The following is a 25,756-nucleotide window of genomic DNA, read 5'->3' on the forward strand; positions in this document are numbered from 1 at the left end:
CAAGGCTTGTGGTTTGACCCACTCGAATGCTTCACTTCCATCATCCAACCACTTGCTGCCAATTGTCGAAGTCCCACAACTCCACCAGAAAAATTGGAACACGAAAGTGGCTTACAACTTTCAAGCATCACATTCCAAAGCTGCAACATCTACTCTTCCTCTTCTGTCTGCTGCTGCAGTTCCAGCTGCAAACTTCATAGAATGAACACTGCAAAAAGAGCTGCTCAGCTTCTCTCAACTCAGAACATCAGGTCCCTCTTTGATTCTGTTGAAGCCTTTCTCTTTGACTGTGATGGTAAATAAAGTCCTTTTCTCTCTTCAATTTAAAAAATGTTTTATTTTCTTTTTTTTAAGCAAGAAATGGTGATTATGATAGCAGATTTTATCTTGATTTTGATTATGTGAGATTAATAATGTCTGTAGGTGTTATTTGGAAAGGAGATAAACTCATTGATGGGGTCTCTCAAACATTGGACTGGCTTCGTTCTAAGGGAAAGAAACTTGTTTTTGTGACCAACAATTCATTAAAATCAAGAATCCAATATGCCAAGAAGTTCCATTCACTTGGAATCTCTGTTGCCGAGGTCTGTTTCTATGGCATTTTGTTGATAACAGTTGTGTTTCAATCTCATTCTTGCTGTGTATTTTGAATTTTGGAATGATTGTAGGATGAGATATTCTCCTCCTCTTTCGCGGCGGCGATGTACTTAAAAGTCAATAACTTTCCTCAGGAAAAGAAGGTTTGATGCTACTTTTAGATACCCTTTTGATCACGTTTTCAGTTCTTGATTTATGCCTGAACAAATTCTTCGCTGGCTCATAGGATTGCCTTTAAATTGTGTTAATACTGGTAATGTTTCGGTGTTGGTGCTATCACAATTTTTACACGACCCAGTCAATGGGTTTGCATCTTTCTTTGAAACTGTGTTCGATTGGATGATAACAAATTGCTGTACAGACGATTTCTTGTGTTTAATTAGCACAGTTAGCTATGCAGTTACTCATCTGTTCTTTTTACAGGTTTATGTGATAGGCGGGGAAGGTATATTGGAAGAGCTACAGCTCGCTGGATATACAGGTCTTGGTGGCCCTGTAAGTCCTCCAAATATTCGCAATTGATTTCAATACATCTTTGCATTCTTGGGCTGTCATCTAGCATAACACTAATGTTTGAAATTGAACAAAAAGTTCAACTTACACAGAGCTCAGTGGTCTTTTAAACACTGTTTCATCATTGAAGTTGCTTCTCTCTATTGTCTCTTAACAGTGGGCTGCATACATGCTCTCAGCCTTTTATCATTTCTATTAGAATTTGCTTTGTATAATTTGTAACCATCTTTCTCCTCCCCTTCCTCACTTTCTCTCTGAGTTTTCTTATCAGCAGAGTGAACAAGCTATATTCTTGTGTGGTTAGCTACTTATTTTATGCTGGAGAATAGTAGCATAACAAAAGAGTTCACATAACCCAACCTTCCTCACCAAAAGAACAATGAGGAACTATTAGGTTCCTTGAAAATAATGACATAATTTTTCCACCATCTATAAAAATTTTAAAGGTACCTTTTCCTTGTTGGAAGGAGGCTTACCTTTTTTCCCTCATAGATGGTTCACTTACCACACTTTTATCTTCAACATTGTTCTATCCCTTGCCATTGCAGATGTTCATCCTCTTATCTAACATAGAAGTGTTAGCCATCTTGTCTTTGCTGTTACTTCCTTATAGCTTATATTTAGTCTTGAAGGGAGCGACCCTTTTAACTTTGTTTTTTCCTTAACCAGAACCACAATTTACCATTTGCTCTTGTTTTAAACAATATTCTGCCACCGATTTATTTCAGGAAGATGGTGAAAAACGAGTAGAGCTGAAACCAAATTCCCTCTTTGAACATGATAAGAGTGTAAAGTAACATCTTGCCTGCAATTTCTTTATTTAGTTTGTTTTGCCTGTTCGAGTTTTGTAATGGTGCAACTCCTATCTCAGGTTGGAGCGGTTGTGGTTGGAATAGATCCACGCATCAACTATTACAAGCTTCAGTATGAGATTCTAAATACTACAACTACTCATCTACCATGTTAAATTAACTACCTTGTGATTCTCTGTCATGTTCTTTACAAATTTAATTAGAACAAGATGCCCTTACAACAATTTGAAATTAATGTCTGAAGGCAACAACAGAGCATGAATTCACTTGTCAACTTCTCTCATATTCAAGGATAAAAATATTTCCTGCAAATTGATCATTAGCTATGCTGCCAAGGTCGGTATAGGTCTTAGGTATTTCCTTTGTTAAAAAAGAAATGATAATTCAATACAAAATCTTTGTCACATTTACACTGTTCTGGAATTGATTCTACAAGAAACCTCTTAGTTGAGAGATAGCAAAATAACAATAAGTAAGAGTTTTATTAAACTACATCCTTATTGTTTCAAGATAAATATTGAATTGGCAGGTATGGAACCTTATGCATACGTGAGAATCCTGGTTGCCTTTTTATTGCTACAAATCGTGATGCGGTGGGACATATGACTGATTTACAGGAGTGGCCTGGTAAGCAATTGGAGCTTATATTGTAAGATCATGTGCCTTGCAGTTTCACCTCTTTAATTTTGGTTCTGGGTTTCAGGTGCGGGCTGTATGGTTGCTGCCATGTGCGGTTCAACAGAGAGAGAGCCTATTGTAGTTGGAAAACCATCAACATTTATTATGGACTTCTTATTACAAAAGTAAGTTTATGGGATACTTCTGCACATTATTCTTCTTCACCCTTTATCTTCTGTAGATTGGCACTCACACAGATGCATCACCTATTTGAGGGTCTGGATGCCTCAAAAAACAGGAGACACAACTCACTAGGGTTATAACCCCATATAGAATCATAGGTCCAAACTAACTCCTTGATGTACTGGAAATACTATATGTCAGCAACATAACGATGGATCTCCATTTCATGCTATGACATCATTACAGACTTAGTAACAATTTATACTCTCCTATTTCCAGAAATATTTTGTAAATGATATGCATGGTGCGTCTTCTGTTTTGTAGGTTTCACATCAATACCTCCAAAATGTGTATGGTGGGTGATAGATTAGATACTGATATATTATTTGGACAAAATGCTGGCTGCAAAACTCTCCTAGTTCTTTCAGGTAGACTGATTTCTCTTGTTTCTGCAGTTCCTCTTTTCCGAAATAGAATGTAAACTCAAAACATGCTACTGCTGAAACTTGCAGGCGTAACAACTCAAACCACTCTTCAGGATCCATCAAACAGTGTCCAGCCAGATTATTATACAAGCCAGGTGTCTGACTTGCTTCACTTGCTGGGACCATAACCTCATTATACCTGCCGGTCATTCGTACCAGCATGTTAACAGTGCTGGTAGTCGATTCCTATTTTGACTCTATTAAATCTCAGAGTTACTGAACCTTTTTACTGGCGTTTTCTCACCTTTGATGCTACTTTCTCAGCATTTGAGAAAAATAATAATGCTATCACCGTGTTGTTTCTGGCTTGCAAAGCTATGTAGCAGAAACACTTATAAATGCTTATTCATAGAACACTTGAAGTTCTTAATTACAATCTTTGCATCTTACACCAGTTTCCCAGTGGTAATCTTAAAGATATGCTGCTGTGAGTTAATATGCTGAACTGAAGGTGGAGTTGGATGTATTGATTGAGGAATGGGCTGCCGAATTCTGAAATTCGTCTGAAATTTTTGCATTTACGCCCTCCAAAAGCAAGGGAAATTTTGTTTATACTGCGATTTCAATGCAAAAGACTATCCAAAAAAGACATAATGGCAAGGCTTCATTAACCCCAAAGCTACTCATGTTGCTTACATTTTATCCATTAACACTTAATCTCAGGTAAATATGGAAGATTACTTTCACATGCTAGGAACTTATTATAGATAGCTTCATCATGTGGCTGGAAATTCATGGTCCCAAGTACAGGGAAAAAAGAGCTCCATACATGTGCTCTTTGGAACAAGGTAAAGGAGGACATATTCAAGGATGGGATGAAAAAAATTGAGGTCTCTTATGAAGGATGAACCTTTTTAGAGGAAAGTCCCTTCCAAGCTGTTTTCATGGAAGCAGTGGCAGAATTAAGTGCAGCCTCCATATACTTCTTAGAAGCAAAAGTAGCAGCTTTCTCCAAAAGGTTTCCCATTTTCCTAGCGCTCTCAGCAGTTCTTTCTAAACTTTCCAGTTCACTCATAGCCATGCGTTCCATTTCCTCTTCAAACCTCCTAAACTCATCCATGTCACTTTCCATGTCTGAATCAAGATAATCCTCAGCCTGTTGCACAGCTACTTCAGCTTCTTTGACTTCCATTTCTTGTTCGAGTTCCATTGCTACCCATGACTTGTACGCCTCTATCTCAAAGAGTTTCATTAGGTCATCAGTGGAGGAGGGATCGTAGTTTTTGTCTTGGCAAGCTTGGTTGGAGAGCAAGGTGAATTGGTAGAGAAGAGCTTCCATTTTTTTGTTACTGTAAAGGCTGAAAATAGGGAAAATGATGCAGATCTTCCTATCTAACGTTCAGTGTAGAAGGTAAACCACCGAAAAGGTTGGCCTAGTGGGTGGAGAATCATGGAACTCTTCCTCTGAACGACAAATTTACATTTCTTAATTCAACCAATCAATCCTGACCGCCCATCAAGTTCCTTCGCTGTCATGACCAAAATTCTTAACTTCAAAAGTAAAATGATATTTTCCTCTGAGCATGGGGTCGGGCTACAATTATGGATGACTTGTCTTATCTCATGTAGTTAGTGTAGTGGGCAATGGGGTCCCTGTGCACTTGACTTTGTCAAAGAATCATCATTTTGATGTTTTCCTGTAAAATGAAAATATTTTACCCTGTTTGGCAACACTGCACAAACAATTCTATCCATGATTTTACAAATCCTATCGACATCAAATAACCTAACAAGTATCAATACAAATTTCTTCTTGAGGAACCTAACAAGTTACTATCATAGCCAATAATTATTTTCTTTCGTGACAAAGGATCGATGGATGAAGAACATTCCTTCCCTGAAACTATCTCTTCATCCACAATATGACAAAGGAACACAGTGTGTATCTGACCTGCCATTACCTGATCCATAGTGACCATTAAAGAAGCTGGTGAAAACAGAGGTTAAAAACTGACGGTTTCAGTAACAAAACAGAGGAGCTAGTGAAACAATGGGAAAACTGCAGCATAGATTGATAACACAAAGACAGAAAATAGACCAGATCGTAGCGTATGAATCAAGAGAGGGAAGAAAAGTCTCTCTCTGGTCTCTGCTACTTCCTGTGAAAAGAGAAAAAAAAATAAAATCAACCCACCTGAAAACCTATATGGATAATAATATAATGCTAATGGTTTCTTGTAATTTTCTCCTTTTAACTCCAATATGTTTTTTTATATATATAAAAGAAAACTTCAACCATAATTTTTTTTTTTTTTTTTTTATCAATTCAACCTGCAAGTTGATACCGTACAACATGATCCACAAGATTATGTTTGGAAACCAAGCCCTAGCTAGTCCCTCTCAATGCCGTCGGTCCACCATAACAGATTAATTTTCTGGTGGCCATGGAAGATTAATTAATATGTAGTCAAATCTTGTGGTTTCTCGGAATTCATTGTTAAAGCCATTCAAACACTAAGAAACGTGTCAATTCAAACGTCATAATAGGATGACTATTGTAAGATAGAACACGGCTGAATGAGGTTAATTTCATGCGCTGTCTTGATTAGTCTTGATTATAAATAGGGTTCTGGAATTCTCAAGCACACAGGAGAAAAATAAATTCTCAAGATTTCACTATATAATTTGTAAGCTTTTTTCTTTTTTTGTCGTGTGTAAAAGGCAAAGATGAAGTTCAATAAAGAGACCAAGATGCTTGCCATTGTGACAATCATTGCGCTACTGATAACATCAGCAGCAGCTAAAAGGGGCGGAGGTGGTAGCATTGGTGGTGGAAGTAGAGGTGGCAGCTCAGCAGGAGGTGGCACCCGAGCAAGAGGAGGTAGCCCTGGATTACAAAGCGGAGGGGTCCTCTCTGGAGGGAGGGGTACAACTATCCCTGCTGGAGCTGGAGCTGGTGGTGCTGTGCCAATAGTAAGGGGTGGTACCCATGCCGGAGGACGTTCTGGTTCTGCCTCTCTTGCAAGGGATGCTGCCCCCATGTTTTTGCATGCTCTTGTAACTCTTTGGATCTTCTTCTGATTTCTTAGTTAGATATATATATACAAGTCTTAAAATAGTATCTGTTTCTCAAAAGTTTGTGTTTTGTAAATACATTCCTTCTTCATTCATTGTTGATGCTGCTTCCATGGTTTTTCTCTAAAACTTTGAATTGATAAATGGGAAATCGGAACCTAAGAAAGAAACAGCGAATGTTGTAATAAAATAATCCAAGCCCTCAAGAATCAAGGAACTAAATTACAAGTTTTCAAACACAAACGATGGAATTATAATGAAGAGTTCAAGACTCAAGGATGAAAGGATACTCTACTCATTTCTTGTCTTATCATGAAGAAAAACACAAGTATATCGCAGTTGAGGAATTATTAAGGGCAGAGAGTATGCAAGAAGACCCACAGCTGGTCCCTTCAGCAAGTCCCCGATCTCCTTCAGAAGAACACAAGCATATGTTAGGTGGACAAGGAGAGACAGATGAATCACCAAACCTTCGAGTCTCCAAATCTTCCCTTGTAACAGATGAAAGATGGGCTTCATTTCCAGTGGTGATTAAAAATAAATAAATATAGAACATCTCTATAATTTGTCATGACGCAGCAGTAGACGTCTAATTGGACTAAGGTCAGAAGAAATTGTCTTCCTAGCTAGCTCCAATCTTTTAGAGAAAATAATAATAATAATAAAGAATTTCCTACAAAAAATTTGCTAGTCGCTTCCTCAACCATTGTCCAAGAAACATCCAAGACGAGTGTCATCCAAAAGTAGCAAATATGTTATCAACACGGTCTCTACTTTCCTGGAAGTAACATCATCACATCACGCGTCTCCTTAATCAATAAATCCTTCTTCTGTCTCCCTTCTCTTACACTCGTCCCTGCAAGAGTTTATAGGCAGTTCAAGAAAAGAAAGGAAAATATTTTAATCAAGTTCTTGTGTTAGTACCATTAAACAAGAAATCGAGGGGGGTGATTGTTGTTGCTGTAGAAAAGATATTAAGATATGTATATGAAGGTGGTTTCAGCAAGCAAAGGGAGCAAGATACTTCTTCTTCTGGTGGTGATCATTGGTTTGATGGTAACATCAGCTGTTGCTAAAGGCGGTAGAGGTTTTGGAGGCGGTGGTGCCTTGGGAGGCAGCAGAGCTGCTGGTACCGGTGGAGTTATTGGTGGGGCTAGAGCCACTACTGGTGGCAAAACCTCAGCTTCTGTGGCATGGGGTCCTACTTCCACTTTTTGGCTACTTGTTATGAATTTCATATTCTTGATGGTTTAATTCAATCTGTGAAAGACACCTCTCTCCAGTCTCAATTCTCACATGGTCTGGCAAAAGGCCTCTCTTTAGTTTATTCTTTATTTCTTTGTCGCAGAGCATTAATTTATTATTAACAAAAACTTAAAAGAGAAGAAATTGTTATTGCGGTAGTAGTTGTTATTTTGTTTAAGTATTTTTTATTTATAAATATTTTTTTTTTATTTTTTTAAATTTATTTTTAGATATTAGCATAATAAAATAATACAAAATAAAAAAAAATTAAATTTTTAACAAATATTTTTAAAATCGTACAAACAAATAAAATTTTAATATAAAAAGTATTGAGGCATAAGAGTAAAATTACTCTGAATTGCAATACCGTTTTTTTTTTTTGTTTTTTTTTCTTTATCATCAAATTTTTCAGTTTTTAAATAATATTTTTATCGTAAATAACACATTAACATTGTCTACATAATTTTTTATATTAAAAAAAAAACTTTTAATCTAGCTCACAGCGGAATACATGTACCCTCAAAATAATTGCTTCAATGATCTTAATTGGGAGTACAAAAACCTCAAAATAATTGTTTCCTAGTTATAAGAAAATGTGATCGCATGGATTAAGAATTAAGGTCCTTAATTCTTTCGGTGTTAGCAAAAGAAAATATATAAGCACTTTGGATCAAGAAATCTATAAAAAGAAATAAATTGATTCCAAAACAAAACAACAACAACAACAATTAATATATATATATGTGCATGCTCACGTCATCAAACCCTAATTAATCTTGTCGTCTCAACATCAAAACGCATGCATGATTAAATCATTCTCTAGTAAAAATAAAAAACAACAATCGATCAAGATCGCTTGCGAGGGATCTCCATTCTCGCATGCACGGAGAAACTGCAAGCCAACCCTTCTACTTCAGGGCGCCGGCAGGCCTCCAAAGAATAATCTCACCCTCAACCTCGTCAACTCCATCATCATGGTGGACAACAGCACCACCATCCTTCATCAGAGGTTTCTCCAGTATTGTTAACTCAAGCTCGTCACATAAGTCAGCCGCTAACTCATCTAAATAACTCCAATCTATCTTGAATGGTTCGTAGACATCATAAAAATAATCATGGTAATTGAACACATTATTGTTCACTACTGTCTCGCATGCTTCTTCATTGCCATGATCAGTACTGCAGACGTCGTAAAAATCATCATAGTTTAACGCATGAAAGAGGGTGATAGATGGTATGATTTGTTTCCCTTGCAATATTCTATCAGCATATTCTTGATTGTACGAGAAATAGCTAAACACCATGGCTAAGATTACAAGGAAAACCCTACGCACCTCTCGGTAGAACAACGAAGAAAGTGAAGAGAAAGCCTGCCTGTCAACAAAAAGGGTATGATAAATTCTTTTGTAAACAATCCATGTGTGGCCGATCATATATATACATATATTGGCTAAAGATTGAATCAGTATCCTATTAGGATTGGTCTCCTTAACTACCTTCTGGTTTTTTTACCCGGTCTTATATCAGTCCCTAACTATATACTAATTCTCATCTGGATCCCCTAAAACCACCAAGTTTTTCAATTGGGTCTCAAGATCGTAAGGCATTCCTTCAATGAGTGTCGTTGTCTAGGATTGTCAATTTTTATCTTCTAAACTCCTTATATCATGTAATAAAACGGTGCCTTTTTGTGTGAAATGAGAAGAGTTTAAGCAGAACGTAGATGCATGGCAAAAGAATAGTTGGAAACATAATTTATGGTTTCCCTTGTCAATTTATTAAATTCATATAGGGATGCGTCTGAATATCGCTTGAAAAGAGAAGCAAACTAATCCGAGAACACTCATTAACATCAGAAAAGACTAGTGGTGAGATTCAATTGCATTTCTATACTCACAGTTCTCAATACACATGCTATATTTATTCTTATTTCCTTTAGAGTTTTGGAGAAGTGGAAATATCTTGACATCAATGGAATCACTTTGGTTCTCACAGAAAAGGAATTAAGTTACAACTTCGACTGTCAAAGGACATATTGTTCCTTAACCCGGGTAGAAATTCTGATGAAAGCAGCTGTCAGTGGAAAACAGGGCATCCCTCAACCTGAATGCCAGGGGCAGTAGGACAGGTTGCCAGAGGACAATGATCACTCAGCTCCAAGCCCCACCAGGTTGGTCCATTAATGTCCTTGATTTGTAGTGTAAAATAGAGTAAAATGGCTAGGAAAGCAACTCCAGCATCTAATCCTGCTGATAGGATGTAGGCGTGCCTAACCCACCATCCTTTATATCTCTTGTAGACAACAATGTTGAAGAAAATGCCTACAGCAAACCAGCACATATAGTTCACAGCCCTGGCTGACGGCATGCTTCCTGTGCCTTGTAGGATAACAGGCACATTAATGAGTTTGATCCATTTCTTCTCGGGGAACTTGCGAGAGAGTATCCACACTGGCACCGGCGCGAGGAGGCCAATGAGGAAGAAATAGTTCATCTTCGAGTACAAACCAAGACGTCCGAACATTCGCATTGGTCCAACCACGCCCCAAATGACGGAGGCATTGTAGAAAACATCGTCTCCTGGACATGTCCATGGACTTCCTTCTGGCAATCTTGATGGATTGCAGATGTTTTCCACCGAGGTTAGGAGCCACCAGGCCGTGCCGAAGTAGACTGAAGATGCAATTACAGTCCCCGCTAACTATTATAGACATAAACTAGCATTAGTTGTAGCTCTAATGTGGGCTTAGAGGAAAATCTAAAAGGCTATCATGAGACAATGATTGTCTGATCAATTTTAAATTTATATTTACCTGGACAACAAACATGGACTTCGGGGGAATTTTCATGTAATGTCCCATCTTGAAGTCTGAGAGGAACATGATTGCTTGATAGATGCTAATGCAGCCATAGGTCTTGAAAGTAATATTTGCGAGAGGTCTCCCCGGATACATGTAACCGATTATTAGCTCAGTGATAACGTTGAGTCCCGGTTGCTGCAAAACGATTCCAACATCTATTGAGCACAAGAAAACAGTAACAGGGAATTTCCTCTGCCGAGATCATGCGTACCTGGTTCGTAGTTGCTGTAATAACACCAATTGGAAGAGTGAAAACGAAAGCCAAGCCAATCGCTAGCAGGACACCCCAGTAAGGAAGTTGTAACTGTCTACCAAAGCCTTCACAAGTAAGCAGGGCGAGTCCAGTTACTACAATCAAGATTATATGAAACCACCATTGAGGAACAGCCTCATAATTTCTCTTCATTATCCTAGTGTGGACGTCAGCATACTTGTCTTTCAATGTCTCTTTTGATTGATACCAAATCTCCCTGCAAACACAAGGACAAGGTAAGCAGACAAATAATGATCTGTTAATGAGATGCAGAAGATCATTAGCATCATATTGAAGAAAAAAAATCAAATCTGTTGGCAGATACCTTCCGTGGAAAAGTGCTACATGAGTTAATGTAGCAGCCAGTATGGCAAAGCTTAGACCATAAGTGTAAACAAAGAAGATACTTAGGTTGACTTTGCTGTAGCCATCATACCCTGCTCTATTGAATTCAAAGGTTGTCTCGTTTAGAACTGTTGAAACATCGTAGGGTTTTCCATTAGCATCGAAAACATGTGAAGAGAAAATGGGAAAACGTTTGGCATTGTATGAGTTTGTCCAGTAAGATATGGGGATTATGATATAGAGAATTATGATGTAACCAAATAATATGTTGATAATAGCAAATCCTGGAGTGGCCAATGGAGATCCTAGAAAACCAGCAACAGTTGACCAGTCAAAGGCGAACGAGCCAACACCAAGGCCATGAAGACCAGAACCAATTTGCTGGGCAGTGACTGAATCTTTCCATATCCAACAAACAAAGGAAAGAGCAGTTATAGATTGGAAGAGATAGCCGGGAACTATATAGTACGCGAAGCTTGATATAAGGACCACGAGGAAGAACTGCAGCCTTGTCAGGCCTCCCTTACGCCTGATCTCAACTTCATGCAATGCCCTGGAGGGTTCGGAAACAAAATGAATTAGGAAGAGATTCTAATCATAGAATTATAGAAAATCAGGTAGTAGCAGAGCAGGAGACACCTAAAGAGGGAAACTTGAACCAGATTGGAAGGCCACCACATATAAGGAGAATCAACAAGGAATTTCCTGAAGATTCCAGCCCATCCATATCCTAACAGCTGAAGGTTTCAACAATTGTTTTATCAAGCATATCGAGGCATTAATCAGTAATATTTAAGCAGTCACCAGGAAATATTTCGGCACTTTATTTTCATCACATGCTATCAAGTTTGGAAAGGCTCACCTGCGTCGTCTGCGACAATAACATAGCCGGTACTGCATCTATGTTACCATGATAAAATGCCTTGACAATGGTGATAATACCCACTGCATACACAGTATTTGATCCAGAATTTGCAAATATTGTGATCAGGACGTGTTCTTTTAAGTTGAAAGGCCCTGGATTCAAAGAAAATGACCATTTCGTTCCTGGAAAACGGATAACTTTGTTTGGTAAAATTGCTGCCATGAGCCTCCCTACTGGCAGCACCACAATCTGAGCTGAAACTGATGTTACATAGAGTATATTTTGACGGTAACCGAAGAACTGATTCGCAAATGCCAGAAGAGCACAACTTGTGATCCCCAAAACCCATGTTCGAAACGTCAAGCATGGTAATGTTGGATCGTCTGTAATCGGAACTGTGAGCTGGACTTGCTCGATTGGCGAATCGTTTGCCTCTTCTGCAGAAAATTTTGTTTTAATAAACCGAAAAGGAGTCATCAATCCTTCATCAGAGACTGCCATTATTAGAAAATCATGCATTAGACTGTTCAGAACTAAGAGTTGTCATTCAGGCAGTGATTTTGTGTCAGCTCTACTCTGCAATCCTTAGCAAGTGCAACTTAAAGAGATGAATTAGATTGTTATAATTAACCTGCATTAGCAGTGAAAAGTGAGTGAGTAGACTGAATTACCTTTCTCATCAAGCACGTCGACCTTGTTTGAAAGAGGAATCCCTTCACCATTAGTCTCTGCGTGCTCCATTCTTCTATGCCTGAGCTACCTAAACCGGATCTGGGGATTCTTCCAAGTTCAACAACACAAGTTTTCAGTAGATATGGTCCTTAGCCTCAAGTTTGTAGTCATTTTTTGGCTTCATGTTATCTGTTTGTTTCCATGATGAGACACAAAGAAAATCCAAACAGAGAAAGTTAAATTTGATCATTCTTAGAACCTCATATGTATAGTTGGCGGCAAGAATCATTCAACATTCCATTTCCCATTCAACAAGGCATGGACAATGATTGTGAAAGGGCATAAGCAGATAAATGATGAGCTATTTTAGATGGTGAAACATAAGAAAAGAAGATGCCTCACCAATGTTTGATTTTCCAACCTTAGATTTTATTCGAAATAATTTGTTTTCTTTCTTTGAGTTTAGCAATTAGTTGCTATCAACCATAACGTCAAACAACATTCTGCAACATAATTCCAAACCAGCTTTATATCCCCACAAACCCACTAGTAAGTACCAAGTGTTTGCTACTTCTTATCTTATCCTACCCTGTCTCGATCTCCTCAAGTAGTTTAACTCATGTGTAGGCTGTAACGCCGCAGTGGAAAGGCCCCGTGTAAGAGCAGTGCTACTTCTTGCTCATAATGCAATCAATCTGCTCATGTCATTTGGTAGGTTGCCCGCCATGCCTTGTTTATGCCAAGACATTATTTTCAACAAACACTAGCATTGTCCATAAGAAAGCTCACCTTTTTGACGTTGTTTGGTGCGAAGAAAACAGTTGGTGATTCAATGTGAAGAAATGGAATCTAAATATGGTGTTAAAGCCAGCATACAAACTACTCTTCAAGCAGTCATAGTTATCATCGATCAACCATCATGCTTTAGCGTTAAAAATGCAGAATGTAAGAGAATTTCTTGACATTGAATCACCAACTGTCACACACGAAGCTCCAACAAATTTTGGACACCATGGTTGAGAAAGGTAAAAAGTTGGCTAGTCTGTTAATGTCGTGCAAGAGTTGCTGTTACTCAACGTTTAGAGTTGTCTGGATTGACAGGCCAAGAAGAGGTGAGGTGACAAAGAAATCAATGACTTGATGTATGGATGGTATTGGAATCTTTGAAAACGATGCCGTCGTCTAGGTTGCTTTGAAGTCCCATCTCAGCCTCGTTTTCATGTGATGTGCATCTACCTTCACAATTTCTCATATATTTTGATGCGTCACTGCAACCATGCAGTAATAGAACTAGTTTTGTCCTATCCTACCTTATCAGGTAAGAGAAGGTTAAAAATCATCATCAGCAAACTTTTCTCGGGCCTTATCGTATAACAAACTCTTTCATTATTTATTTTATTTGTGTTAATTGATATTAAAATACAATGATTCTTAATAATTATTTTACTTTATTATGTATTATAAAACAAACATAATTTGAAAAAATTAAAAAAAACATAATTATACACAAGGGGACCAAGAGATTCCCCCCTTAAAAAAAAAATTCAAAAACTAGCATGTTATTTTCACATATATTAGTTGTTGTATTTTAAAATCTTAAAAGTGAGACCTACAGTGAGACGGCTCACACAAAGATATTGTATGAGGAATCTTTAATGAAATAGTTTGTATAAAAGTGTTGTGTTAAAGACGCATAATATGAAATAACTTGCAGAAAGGTTCGAGGGACCAATAATGAAATGGTTTTTGGCTCTTTGCACAAAATGATATTTTTTATGGATTGCAGTTTTTAACTTGACAATCCCTTCCATCTCGAGGAATTGAGCTTTTTTTAAAGATTTAGATATTTTTTATTTTTTATTATAATGTTTTTTTTATCTTTTTTTTCTTCTTTTGAAGAGAATATTATTTCTAATTTGCTGTTTTTATTCAATATTATTAGGTCTTATTAATTAGGCTATAAAATGAATCAATAAAAAAAAAGTTGAAGATGAAATTATAAAAAAAGACAAAAATTAGGGAAAGGGTCCTTGTTCATTTGAATAATGAAGAACCAGAGAAAATATCCGTTATCTTTTATTTTATATATTTCAAACTATTCAAACTTAGATAAGAATTAATTTTCTTAAACAAATTATGTATCAATATAGAAGTCACATTCTTAAGATAAAGTGATATATATAAAAAAAATACTTCAAATCATCCAATCAAAGAAATAAATTGTCAACCATCTTACTAGTTATTTTCAGTCAGCCTAAGAACAACTCAATACCGATACAAAAATAAATGTGCAGGGAAAGATTCTTCAATTTATTCATGCAAGACATGGCAGGCTAGCAGCCATGTGAGGTGACCATCGATCACACACAGAAACTAGATAAGAGATCATGTTGATGATGAGGCAGCCTAGTCCCACTGTGTTTTAATTCTTGGAAACAGGGAGTGGGACAGTTTTAATTTCCAGGTCGGAACACAAACTGAAACAGTGCAAGGCAAAACATGCTTAAGTTGCTACAAACTGGATTGAAGCTGAAGGACTGTCTGTCTCAAAAAATGGTGTCAAGGTGAAGCACTGTCTTCAGGAATCGTCCACCATAAATCCTTCTTCTTGCTGCAAACAGGACAGCAAGCTTTTGCTTTGATCCTACATCTAGAATTGTTATGGGCCCTAGCTAGTTGCTCAAGCTTCTAGCAAACATGGATCTATGTCAGGTTTGCCTAATGCATTCCCACAAGTTAAGGTTCAATTCACAAGCGGGCAATGGTACATGAGAATATTTTAAATTTCCAGTTAAATTTTATTTTAACTCTTCAATTAAAAAACTGCAGTCCATAGAAAATATTATTTTGTGCAAAGAGTCAGAGACCATCTCATTGCTAGCCCCTTAAACTTTTTTGCACGTTATTTTATCATGAGTCTCTAACATAATATTTTTATACAAATTATTTCATTGTAGATTTTTTTATACAATATCTTTATGTCAGTTGTCTTATCGTAAATCTTACTTTTAGGATTTTAAAAGACAACAACTAATACATGTGAAAATAACATGCTAGTTTTTGGATGTTTTTTTTTAAAAAGAAATTTCTTGGTTCCCTTGTTCATAAGTATATTATGTTCTTTAACTTTTTCAAATTATGTTTGTTTTATAATACATAATAAAGTAAAATAATTATTAAGAATCAATGGATTTTAATATTAATTAACACAAATAAAATAAATAATAAAAAAGTTTGTTATACGGCCACCAATGTATGTTGAAGGTTTTTGAACTATGGAGATTGTTTCTCTTTTCTTTTCTTTTTCTTTTTTTTCTTTGTGTGTGAGATTGTTTACAAGTGCAGTAGCTTTTGTGTTTTTTTTATGTTTTTTAGAAGTATGTTTGACTTGAAAAAACATCAAATTGAAGTTATTTTAATAATTTTTTATGATTTTGATGTTAAAAATAAAATTAAAAATTAAAAAATATATTTTTTTTAATATATTTTCAAGTTAAAAATACTATACATCATAATATCAAACACACAAATTTATTCGAGTCAAATTCAAATAATTTAATTGGTAAAATCAAGTCACAAAATTGGCCCCCGGCTCATGTCGTGTGTTCAAGAAAAGTCTAGTTAAAATTAATCTGATTTTATTTTATTTTTTAAAAAAAATTTAACTTAAGAAAATTAAAATTATATTTTTCAATTAATGTAGGCTAACTCTAGTTATTTTGTCCAATTCGCAGACTCAGGATCTTACTGGTCACTAAGCTTAATTTTCAGGGATATGTATTTCTTTAAACTCCATCACCAAAGAAAAAAAATAGCTTTTTTATATATATATCATTTTTCAGATACACAAAACAATGGCCTAGCATTTATATTATTAGTTATCTAAATTAACTTAGTTATTTTTTCTAACCTGTAATCTAACCGGGCCAGGTTTCAGTGCTATGGACAAAATAAGCATTTATATTTAAGGGCCCATGGGCAATAATCAATGTGCTTTTGCACATTATGATCAGAGATATTTTTCAAAAGAAAATGATTGGTCGGAATCCAACTCTATGTATAGAATAGGGCCCACCTAAATTTGGACATATGGGCTTCTTAGCGTAAGCACTGGGCCCAATAGGCTTTGCTCTCATCTTCATTGATCACAGGATGGTGATTTGTGTGGTCTCCTCGTAATCCTCTCAAGGTTCCTTTTCGCAAACCCTCTTTCGTCATCATCTTTCCTTTGCCCGCCACACCGTCCCTCCCCTGTGCCCTCTTGTTCTGTAATTATTTTTAATTTTTTCATGAGATGTCCGTATTCATGTCAACTTGACCACCAATCCACATGTATTTATGCTATTTCCATTTTAAATTCAAGTGATTAGCACTTCCTACCAAGAACAAGGAGATTATTTATGATAGTTTCGGCGCATATTTAATTATATATATTTTCCTGGGTTTAACCCTAATCAGATTTGACAGCTAGACATGCTGTGTATGTAGCTCGTGCTTCGAATTGAGTGAGCACATCAAGCGGCGAGCATCTGTGACGAATGACCACCAAGAAGGAAATCTGTGAGGTAAACAAGAACATGACCATTGTTTTATATGATGGAGACCATCAGATATCGTCTGGTGGACCCATATTTTCACATGCATGACACGTTTCAGGATCTGATGCCCTGCACTGTTCATGGCAGTATGATCAGAGCCTTGAGTAGTTTTTTTTTCCGATGACCACTGTATACATACATGATGATAATTTAATTTAAAAAACAAGGACCACTGCATGCAGCTTCTTTTGGGTTCAAAAATATTGTATTTAACCATGGAGATGCATGTGCTGTGGCGTGCTCAGCTCGCACCTCTATGCTTGTATGGAGCTTTGTGGATGGATGGATGGATAGGACTTTGTTTTCTCCACCACTTAATTCATGCTTTATCCTTGGGAATATTATTGAATACAATACCAAATCCTTCCATATCACCCATGGCGATCCTTCCTGGGGAATGTGTAGTTTTCTTGGTGAAGCCATCGATGATGAGTGCAAGGGGAGGCCGATGAGGATATATATATATATAGGGTGATCGGCAGGTCAATATATATTTAAAAGAGAAGCACAGTAACCCTTGATTAATTAACCACAGACTAATTCACCCTCATCCTCGTCTTAACGTGGCTAATTAAGAGCCTTGTGGCCGTGGGTCGTCGACCATTTTGGATGAGGACTGGAGCCAGCAAAGTTGTCCAACAACGACAAGAGAAAGCCAACAAAAGATTGGTAAAAGGGAAAGTTGCCAAAGTCGATTTCTTGTTTTCTTTCTGTCCTGGCTAGCGAACTTTATAAATATCCGAACTATGCATGTTTTCAAGCTTCGACCCACTTTTAACCTAATTGTAGCTACATGGATTAACACCTCAAGGTAAGTTGCCAAGGCAATTTCTGCTGGTCAATTATCTCTTTGGGACGCCTTTGCATTGCGTCTTTATCAGCAAGCTGAAGATTCTACTGTTCTCTTTTTCACCCTGTTACTGTTGGTACTGTCAGGGAGCTCATTTTTGTAAGCTTTCTCTTCTTTACAAAATCTTTCTGTTTTTTTATCAGGAGAAAGAAAAAGGTAAAGCAATGCAGTGCGATATGTTGCTGCCTCACGTCAAACTGCCTAAGTTCCATGGAGTACAAGGAAGGACAAAAGAAAGGAACAAGACATGAAAAGGGGGGTTGGGTGCTTGTTAAGCTGCCTGCCTGCCGGGCTGGTGTTGTTGTTGAACGCCTTTGAAGTCAAAAATGTTAATAAGTAGAAGATGATGATATTGAAGTCACTGCCTTGTGGATATACCTAGCTAGAACAGACAAAGCAAGGCACGTATTCTTGTATTTCTTGCTTTAAAAATACATAAATTCATTAAAAAACCATGCATATTTATTTTATGTATCTGTTTTCACCCTTTTAATAAGATATATTTTTGTTTTTTTCTATATTTATCCTTTCCATCTTGAAATACTAACTAAAAACAGTCTGCATAGATGTTTACCGTACGATTTGTAGAGAGGATTTCCCTTATTTGCTGGGATTGATATTGAATTGCAATGAAATCATTTACCAACTTGTATTTATCATAATCAATGAGATTTCATGGTCACTTGCTGCAGGGACCTCATGCATACAGACGTGAGATTCCTGTTCTGTGTAGCCCTAATGAAGAAGTAGCTAGGTATTAATTAATTATATAGTAAAAGTGGTCTTCTCCCTCCTCAATGGATTGTTTATTGGAGCGAACACATGGAGGCAGAAATATTGGCAAGAATTGGAATCAAAAACTTCTCAAAAGATGCTGCAATTCATTTGATTAAGCACAAAGTGCATTAATTCTCTCCCTCCTTGTGCTCTCGCTCATACACGAGTGATCTACATGGGATGCCTTGTCCCATCAGAACATGGACAGTATAGATTTAGGGCCCTGCCTGGCTTCTGCTAGCACAGCACGGTAATTTCCGATGCTAATTAATTAGTTTGCCTTTTGAAGAGAAATAATTAAAAAAAAAAAAAAAAGGGTTCCGATTGACAACCTTAAATTCGATAATCCCCACCTTGCAATGAAGCCTTCAATGCAATACTATTTGAATCTCTTGTTTGGGCCACCACATCACCGGGTGATTGAAAAACACAACCACTCTCTCCCCCACCCTATCTCTCATCATCCCCCATCATTAAAGTTATTAATCCAATCCCATCACGGCATGTTATTTCATCCAAGACTCGATTTATAAATTAAGTTATAAATTAGATAAATTTACTTAAATTAATCTAAAATATATTATTTTAATTTTTTTTAAAAAGCTATTAATTTTTAATTTGATCAGATTAACTTTTATTTAATTCTATATAAAATATGGTCTAAACTAAATTCTAAATCAATAAGTTATTAAATTAACTCATCAGGTCGTACCGTTAGTTCATCTTTCATGATTTTATTTATCTATTTACAACCAAAATCAATGTTCATTATAGGTAATCAACAACTACCCTCTTTCTCTCTCTTCTTGACCATCCCCATCCTTGAAGTTATTAGACTTTATGGTATGATACAAGACTTTAGTAATTGGTTGACTGGAATTAACTTGAATTTACTTAAATTAATTTAAAATAATATATATATATATATATATATATTAAAAGGTTAAAACAATATTTTAAATCAACTTCAAATGCAATTATTGAGCTTTGACGGTTCATAAAATGACAGATTGACTGAATCAACTCCTATTTAATTTAATTTAAAACACCGCTTGAACCATTTCCAGATCAACAGGTAACTAGATGAATTCATCAAGTCGGATTACGGTTAATAACAACACCCAACTTTCATTGCCACCCGACCATTGGTCCATTTCCCATGATGTTACTTGTCTATGTTAAACCAAAGCTAATACCCATTTTAGGTAACCAGCAATCCTAATGTCGGCATAAATGATGGTACTCCTCCTTTGTATTTCGGTCAAATATTTTCCCATACCACCATAATTGTTTTTAAACCATAGGAAAGACAGCATCATGGCTCTCTACCCATGTGGAATTCTTTCTTTCTACAAATGTTCAAACCCTGTTTGCTCTTCTCTGCCCAGATTTCTGCTGTTTCTTTGATTAATTTTGATCCTTGAATTTTCACAGCAAACCAAACAAATTTATCCAAATAATCAAACTTAATTAATGAATATCACTTCTACCCTAGAGAACAAATTTTCTATATGGTGAATGAATATTTTTTTTTTATTTTAATACAAAATCAAAGTACATGGCACAAATAAATAGTTTATAAGATAAAAACATTATTTATTTTAATAGTTTTTTTTTCCTATAAAGTTAAATTCTTGATACCTACAATATTTTTACTTTTCATTTTTACAAGATGTCAATTCCCAGCACCTCAAAAAAAAACAAAAGTGAGGAAAGGGCTTGCTTAACAAGAACACGATATTCCTCATCATAGTGTAATCTTTAAGGATACAAAATATGCCGACTTTTTTTCTTAAATATATTATTCCACTTGTGATCTTTATTACATTTCTCTCCACACAATATTCCTTTTCTTGTACGTTATGACTTTCTAATCTATTTTTTTCCTTTTTTTATATATAAATAATAAGGGTCGATTAATTATTTCACGGCACCTATATATATTGAAATAGGAACTTAAGATATTTTCATAAATAAAAGTAATTAAACGTGGATATGTTATAAAAACGCATCTGTAATCAATTTAATTAATGAAAATATTATTTTTGCAAAAATAAATTGTAAATAAATTACCAAACACAACCTAGACTAGAAGGATCGATCTCACTGGTCACATACGCTAACCTAATCGAATGAAGGTATATTTTTATTTTTTATTTTATTTTCATAACCTCAGAAAACACAATGGACGACACACAGATAAAAATAAAAATAGATATTTATGAATTGAGTTTTATATTATTTATATTCGAATTCAAATCTAAAATAAATATTTAAATTCTACCCTGACATGAATGAATATGAAATTCTATATTCAAATATGACAGAATAGAACTTCTAGTAACTATCAAGCATTTATAACTTGAATCTAGATATTCTAATTTATAATTATTTAATATTTTATTTTGTGATATACATTTAATTTTTTCAAACTTTAAATTTATTTATTTCAAGTTAGGTATGATAAATTAATATCCATATCCAACTTTTAACCCGATATTTTACCTTTAATTTTTACCCAATATAATTGGGTTAAGAAATTCTCATACTCATTCAATTAGGTTTGGGTCCGCATCCATCAGCTTCGGTTGAAATTGCCTTTAGACAGATTGAAATGAAGAAAACACAAAAATCCATCCACCCTTCATTTTCTCTCCAAAAACACACCAATCAAATTATTGTATTTCTATCTGTATAAAATAAAGAAAAACTTTAGCTTTATAGCTTTACTTTGACTCTCTCTCTCTCTCTCTGCCTAATAGTCCACCAGAAACACAGTTTCAGCTTCTTCTTTCTCTTTCTTTCTCCAGACAAGCTTATTTGGGCTACAAGGAGCTCTCTGTCTACAGTGTTTTTGTTGCTAAAGTTCAAATCTTCTTTCAGCTTTCCTGATCTTTCAAGCCAGGTACTTTCTTCCACTGCTCATCTCTCATTTTCTTTAATGGGTTTTTCGTTTATTCTTTTTGCTCTTTTTTTCATCTGGGTTTCCGCTGTTGGGTTGGATCTATTGTGGGGTTTGGCTGAAAGTAGTGATTTTATGACCAAGATCTGAACTTTGCTTAAATAACATTTGATCATGCTGTTTTACTGGGCTTGTTTGAGAATGCATTATGTTAGTTGCTGACTTGATTGGTTTATTCTTTACTCTCTTTTTTTGCGGTCCTTGAATCCTTTATGCTTGTTTTTCATTTTTGTCTTTTTGATGGTCCTGGTTTTTGTTCTCCTTTTTGGTAAGAAATGATTGCATGTTGAGTTGGTTTTGCTAGCTTTGAAGTTTTGTTCTTGTTCAATTTTTTCTTCAGTGTCATCTGATCAAACTATGGGTGCTGCTTTTTTATTGAATGCTCTTCTTCTTCTTCTTCCAGGGAAATTAATTTTATTGTGATTATTTTTTAGGTTTGTGTGTGTTTTTTTCTTGAAAGTTTGTGTTTTGACCTAATATAGGTAGACGTAAGTGCCCTAATAGATAATGTGTAGGTGGTCTTTTCTGATCTGACTTGTGATGCAGTGTTTAGGCCAAATGAAATTAGAGTTAGTTATGCTATCATTTCTATATTGGTATTCTTCCATCTTACTTATATTTCGTTCCATACTGTCTTTTGGGTGTCTTCTATATGGTTATGCACCTAAATCAGTGTCTTTTGGGTGTCATGAACCTCCATAAATATGCATGTATATTTTTTCTTTCGCATAAGAGTTGGTTTTTAGGTTTTATGTTGCACTTGATATGTAACTTATTCTAATGCTTTTGACAGAATAGTTGATGCTATTGGAAAAATTGGATAACAACATTGTTAGGGGGCTGCCAGTGGGCAGATATGATTCCAAGTTCCGGGTGCTGTAAAGTGGATTCATTTAATCTGATGTAGTTTTGGAACTTTGTTGTCTGATGGCCTCAAAAACTGGTAGCAAAGCATCCTCAAAACAGCACCAGAAAACAGCTGGTTTTCAAAGAGCGGATGTCACTGATCTCAGGCATTTGTCTTTGCAGGGCTCAAAGCCGAGCAAGCCCCAGCAGATTAATCATGAGCAGGTGCAATCTTTAGTAGAAAATATGCCAAAGCAGGTTTTGTTAGAAGCTTCTGAAAATAAAAAGCTTCCGAATTCTAATCAAGAGGGGGCTTCTGATTCTTTGAGTAATAAGTTGGAATCAAATTCATCCTTGCCCTGTCTTGAACAATCATCAATTGAGGTGGATTCTATTGTCAATGAGACTAGAGGCTCACAGGATGTTTCTGTTGATCAAGAGAAGAAAATATCAGAATATGGAAGTGTAAAAAACAGCTCGGTATCTGCCAAAGTTAGTGATGGAACCAGCAGCCTGGCTAAGACGAGTGGAAGTGCCAAAATGAGTGACCGTGTTGATTATGCCGAGAGTGGCAAGAGGAGTTTGTGTAGAGGAAGCACCAGCAGCGATGTTAGTGATGAAAGCACTTGTAGTAGCTTTAGTAGTAGCATCAACAAACCTCACAAAGCAAATGACTTGAGATGGGAAGCCATCCAAGCTGTTAGAGCAAAAGATGGGGTTTTAGGTTTGAGTCATTTTAGACTGCTGAAGAGGTTGGGTTGTGGGGATATTGGTAGTGTATACCTGTCTGAGCTGAGTGGAACTAAGTGTTATTTTGCAATGAAGGTAATGGACAAAGGTTCTCTTGCCAGTCGTAAGAAGCTGCTTCGGGCTCAGACAGAGAGAGAAATATTGCAATCTTTGGACCACCCTTTCCTTCCGTCGCTCTACACCCACTTTGAAACAGATAAATTTTCATGTCTGGTAATGGAGTTCTGTCCTGGAGGAGATTTGCACACTCTTAGGCAGAGGCAGCCAGGGAAACACTTTCTGGAGCAGGCAGTAAAGTATGATAAGTGAACTTTGATTCCTTATAGTGTTAATTTTTATACAGCAGTCGTGGAATTGGAAATTTTATTTGCTACTAACATGACAACAGTTTTCATAGTTGGGAAGAAAGTGTCTGACCTACTTTTGGATCTATATTTTATAAATTTGGAAGTGCCACCATAAAGCATATAATTTTATCCATGGTTGTACTCTTAGGATCTGCTGCAGGAATATAACTTGTGTTTAAAATACTGGAAGTAAAATAAAAGGGAGCAGAATATAATTAAATAGAACAATTAAATAGTTGTGGCATTCATGCATGGCAATGGCTAATTCATAAAACAAGTTGAACCAACAGTTTATATCTTACAGGTAATGCATTATCCTGAAGAATCTAAGCTTTGGAGACATCCCTTTGACTAACCTAATGTATGTAAAAACGGATTTCCCTATCGAGACCCATAACTTGCTTTTATACCCAGTGTCTTCTTAGTGAATCCTAGATGATTCTTCTCAATTAGCAAAGTTTACATTTTAGTGTCTTCTTAGTGAATCCTAGATGATTCTTCTCAGTTAGCAAATTTTACATTTTAGTGTCTTCTTAGTGAATCCTAGATGATTCTTCTCAGTTAGCAAAGTTTACATTTTAGTGGCTCTTGTGCATCTTCAAACTGCAAAATGGAGCGTAAGTAACTAATCTTAAGCAAGATGTTGAGTCATTTTGGAACCGATTTATTTTGTGGAAGTTTGATACATAGTTGCATTTGCACTCTTGATGTAAATTTTGATATAGGCTTAAACTATCAGTTCTTTTTAAATCAACAGTAAATTTTGTATAAATTTAGAATGTTTGAGAAGTCAAATAATTGATGGAAGAATTATTACCGTCAGTCCTGAATGATAAAGCTTTGAGAAGATGTAACTACCCTGAAGGATAACATTAGATTGAAAAAGCTAAAAATCTTGGTCTCTGCGTCAGGTAAGTTGGACATGTGGAATTTCTCAAAGAAAAAGAACCCTTGTCCCATTGGTGGCTCATTTTGCAATCTGAAATTCATCACTTGTTTGACTTTGAATTTTTCTTCATACCTGCATAAACACTTGAAAGTGACCATCTTTAATCTTTCCAACTTGCAGATTTTATGTAGCAGAGGTTCTGCTTGCTTTGGAATATTTGCATATGCTTGGGATCATTTACCGTGATCTTAAGCCAGAGAATGTCCTTGTGAGGGATGATGGACATATAATGCTCTCCGACTTCGACCTTTCCCTCCGTTGTGCTGTGAGCCCAACACTTGTCAAAACAGCATCTCTTGAGGCTGACCCATTTCGAAAGAACCCTGTTTACTGTGTTCAACCAGCTTGTATCGAGCCTTCATGCATCCAGCCATCCTGTGTTGCTCCTACAACATGCTTTGGGCCCCGCCTCTTTTCTAGCAAGTCCAAGAAGGATAGGAAACCCAAAAATGAACTAGGAAATCAAGTCAGTCCATTACCCGAGCTCATAGCAGAGCCAACAGATGCAAGGTCAATGTCTTTTGTTGGAACCCACGAGTATTTGGCACCTGAGATCATCAAGGGTGAAGGTCATGGAAGTGCTGTTGACTGGTGGACTTTTGGAATTTTTCTATATGAACTCTTATTCGGGAAAACTCCCTTCAAGGGATCTGGAAACCGAGCCACATTGTTCAATGTTGTTGGCCAGCCTCTTCGATTCCCAGAATCACCAGTTGTCAGTTTTGCAGCTAGGGATCTCATAAGGGGTTTACTTGTAAAAGAACCACAGCATAGATTAGCATCCAAACGAGGCGCAACTGAAATAAAGCAACACCCCTTCTTTGAAGGCGTGAATTGGGCATTAATACGCTGTGCTACCCCACCCGAGATCCCTAAGCCAGTTGAGATTGAGCGGATACCTGCCCCAGCATCAACAAGTGAAAAGGCCACAACAGTTGCAGCTGCTCCTGGTCAAAAAGGTTCTGATAATTACCTGGAGTTTGATTTCTTTTAGCAATATTTATTACAATTTGCAAATTGTTTCTATTTAAGGGGAAGAATTGTTCTGAACATCTCTGGCGTTGTTGGTGATGAGGATAAAGTTTTTTTCCTGTTTTTCTCCTTTATTGACAGATGATAAGGAAATGTAATGTTTGTTGTTGCCTGTTAAAAAATTTCAAATCTGCATCACATAACTATTGCTTGGAGTCTCCAAGTGTAGGAGCTTGGAACCA

The 25,756-nt window shown here is 36.3% G+C and overlaps 4 protein-coding genes and 1 long non-coding RNA gene across 7 annotated transcripts; 3 read left to right on the plus strand and 2 right to left on the minus strand.

The window, feature by feature from the left end:
- The first annotated feature begins 99 nt into the window (after positions 1-99).
- LOC118036604 (phosphoglycolate phosphatase 2) lies at positions 100-3,602 on the plus strand. Its single transcript, XM_035042346.2, has 10 exons — positions 100-295; positions 424-584; positions 669-740; positions 1,021-1,092; positions 1,839-1,898; positions 1,982-2,034; positions 2,452-2,549; positions 2,626-2,725; positions 3,048-3,151; positions 3,236-3,602. The coding sequence occupies exons 1-10, from the start codon at positions 202-204 to the stop codon at positions 3,334-3,336; spliced, it is 915 nt and encodes a 304-aa protein (XP_034898237.1). The 5' UTR covers positions 100-201; the 3' UTR covers positions 3,337-3,602.
- Positions 3,603-3,784: 182 nt separating this feature from the next.
- LOC118036605 (uncharacterized) lies at positions 3,785-4,631 on the minus strand. Its single transcript, XM_035042347.2, has one exon. The coding sequence runs from the start codon at positions 4,485-4,487 to the stop codon at positions 4,044-4,046; it is 444 nt and encodes a 147-aa protein (XP_034898238.1). The 5' UTR covers positions 4,488-4,631; the 3' UTR covers positions 3,785-4,043.
- Positions 4,632-9,314: 4,683 nt separating this feature from the next.
- On the minus strand, positions 9,315-12,832 carry LOC118036603 (oligopeptide transporter 1). 2 transcript variants are annotated; one of them, XM_035042342.2, is made up of 7 exons: positions 12,463-12,832; positions 11,789-12,285; positions 11,566-11,663; positions 10,907-11,479; positions 10,540-10,798; positions 10,281-10,463; positions 9,315-10,168 (listed from the first exon to the last, which is right to left on the minus strand). In XM_035042342.2, exons 1-7 carry the CDS (start codon positions 12,530-12,532, stop codon positions 9,545-9,547), a joined length of 2,304 nt encoding a protein of 767 aa, XP_034898233.1. In that variant the 5' UTR covers positions 12,533-12,832; the 3' UTR covers positions 9,315-9,544. The 2 variants fall into 2 exon arrangements, with proteins under 2 accessions (XP_034898233.1, XP_034898235.1); XM_035042344.2 differs by having other exon boundaries at positions 11,789-12,228; positions 12,463-12,828.
- Positions 12,833-16,618: 3,786 nt separating this feature from the next.
- On the plus strand, positions 16,619-18,431 carry LOC118036602 (uncharacterized). The gene is made up of 2 exons (XR_004685404.2): positions 16,619-17,028; positions 18,055-18,431. It is a non-coding gene; the product is annotated as an uncharacterized lncRNA (long non-coding RNA).
- A 2,936-nt stretch (positions 18,432-21,367) lies between these two features.
- On the plus strand, positions 21,368-25,717 carry LOC118036585 (serine/threonine-protein kinase D6PKL2). 2 transcript variants are annotated; one of them, XM_035042318.2, is made up of 3 exons: positions 21,368-21,593; positions 22,444-23,542; positions 24,663-25,717. In XM_035042318.2, the coding sequence occupies exons 2-3, from the start codon at positions 22,578-22,580 to the stop codon at positions 25,534-25,536; spliced, it is 1,839 nt and encodes a 612-aa protein (XP_034898209.1). In that variant the 5' UTR covers positions 21,368-21,593; positions 22,444-22,577; the 3' UTR covers positions 25,537-25,717. The 2 variants fall into 2 exon arrangements, with proteins under 2 accessions (XP_034898209.1, XP_034898210.1); XM_035042319.2 differs by having other exon boundaries at positions 22,449-23,542.
- Positions 25,718-25,756: the final 39 nt, after the last annotated feature.

The sequence above is a fragment of the Populus alba genome, chromosome 16 (assembly GCF_005239225.2).
Source record: "Populus alba chromosome 16, ASM523922v2, whole genome shotgun sequence".
Classification (NCBI taxonomy): domain Eukaryota; kingdom Viridiplantae; phylum Streptophyta; class Magnoliopsida; order Malpighiales; family Salicaceae; genus Populus; species Populus alba.

Coding starts and splice junctions, on each gene's coding strand:
- LOC118036604 (XM_035042346.2), top strand. CDS start 202: ATGAACACTGCAAAAAGAGCTGCTCAGCTTCTCTCAACTCAGAACATC. Junction 296..423: donor CTTTCTCTTTGACTGTGATG/GTAAATAAAGTC, acceptor TAATGTCTGTAG/GTGTTATTTGGAAAGGAGAT. Junction 2,726..3,047: donor ATGGACTTCTTATTACAAAA/GTAAGTTTATGG, acceptor TCTGTTTTGTAG/GTTTCACATCAATACCTCCA.
- LOC118036605 (XM_035042347.2), bottom strand. CDS start 4,487: ATGGAAGCTCTTCTCTACCAATTCACCTTGCTCTCCAACCAAGCTTGC.
- LOC118036603 (XM_035042342.2), bottom strand. CDS start 12,532: ATGGAGCACGCAGAGACTAATGGTGAAGGGATTCCTCTTTCAAACAAG. Junction 11,664..11,788: donor TATTGTCGCAGACGACGCAG/GTGAGCCTTTCC, acceptor TGAAACCTTCAG/CTGTTAGGATATGGATGGGC. Junction 10,169..10,280: donor AGTCCATGTTTGTTGTCCAG/GTAAATATAAAT, acceptor TGTCTATAATAG/TTAGCGGGGACTGTAATTGC.
- LOC118036585 (XM_035042318.2), top strand. CDS start 22,578: ATGGCCTCAAAAACTGGTAGCAAAGCATCCTCAAAACAGCACCAGAAA. Junction 23,543..24,662: donor TTTCTGGAGCAGGCAGTAAA/GTATGATAAGTG, acceptor TCCAACTTGCAG/ATTTTATGTAGCAGAGGTTC.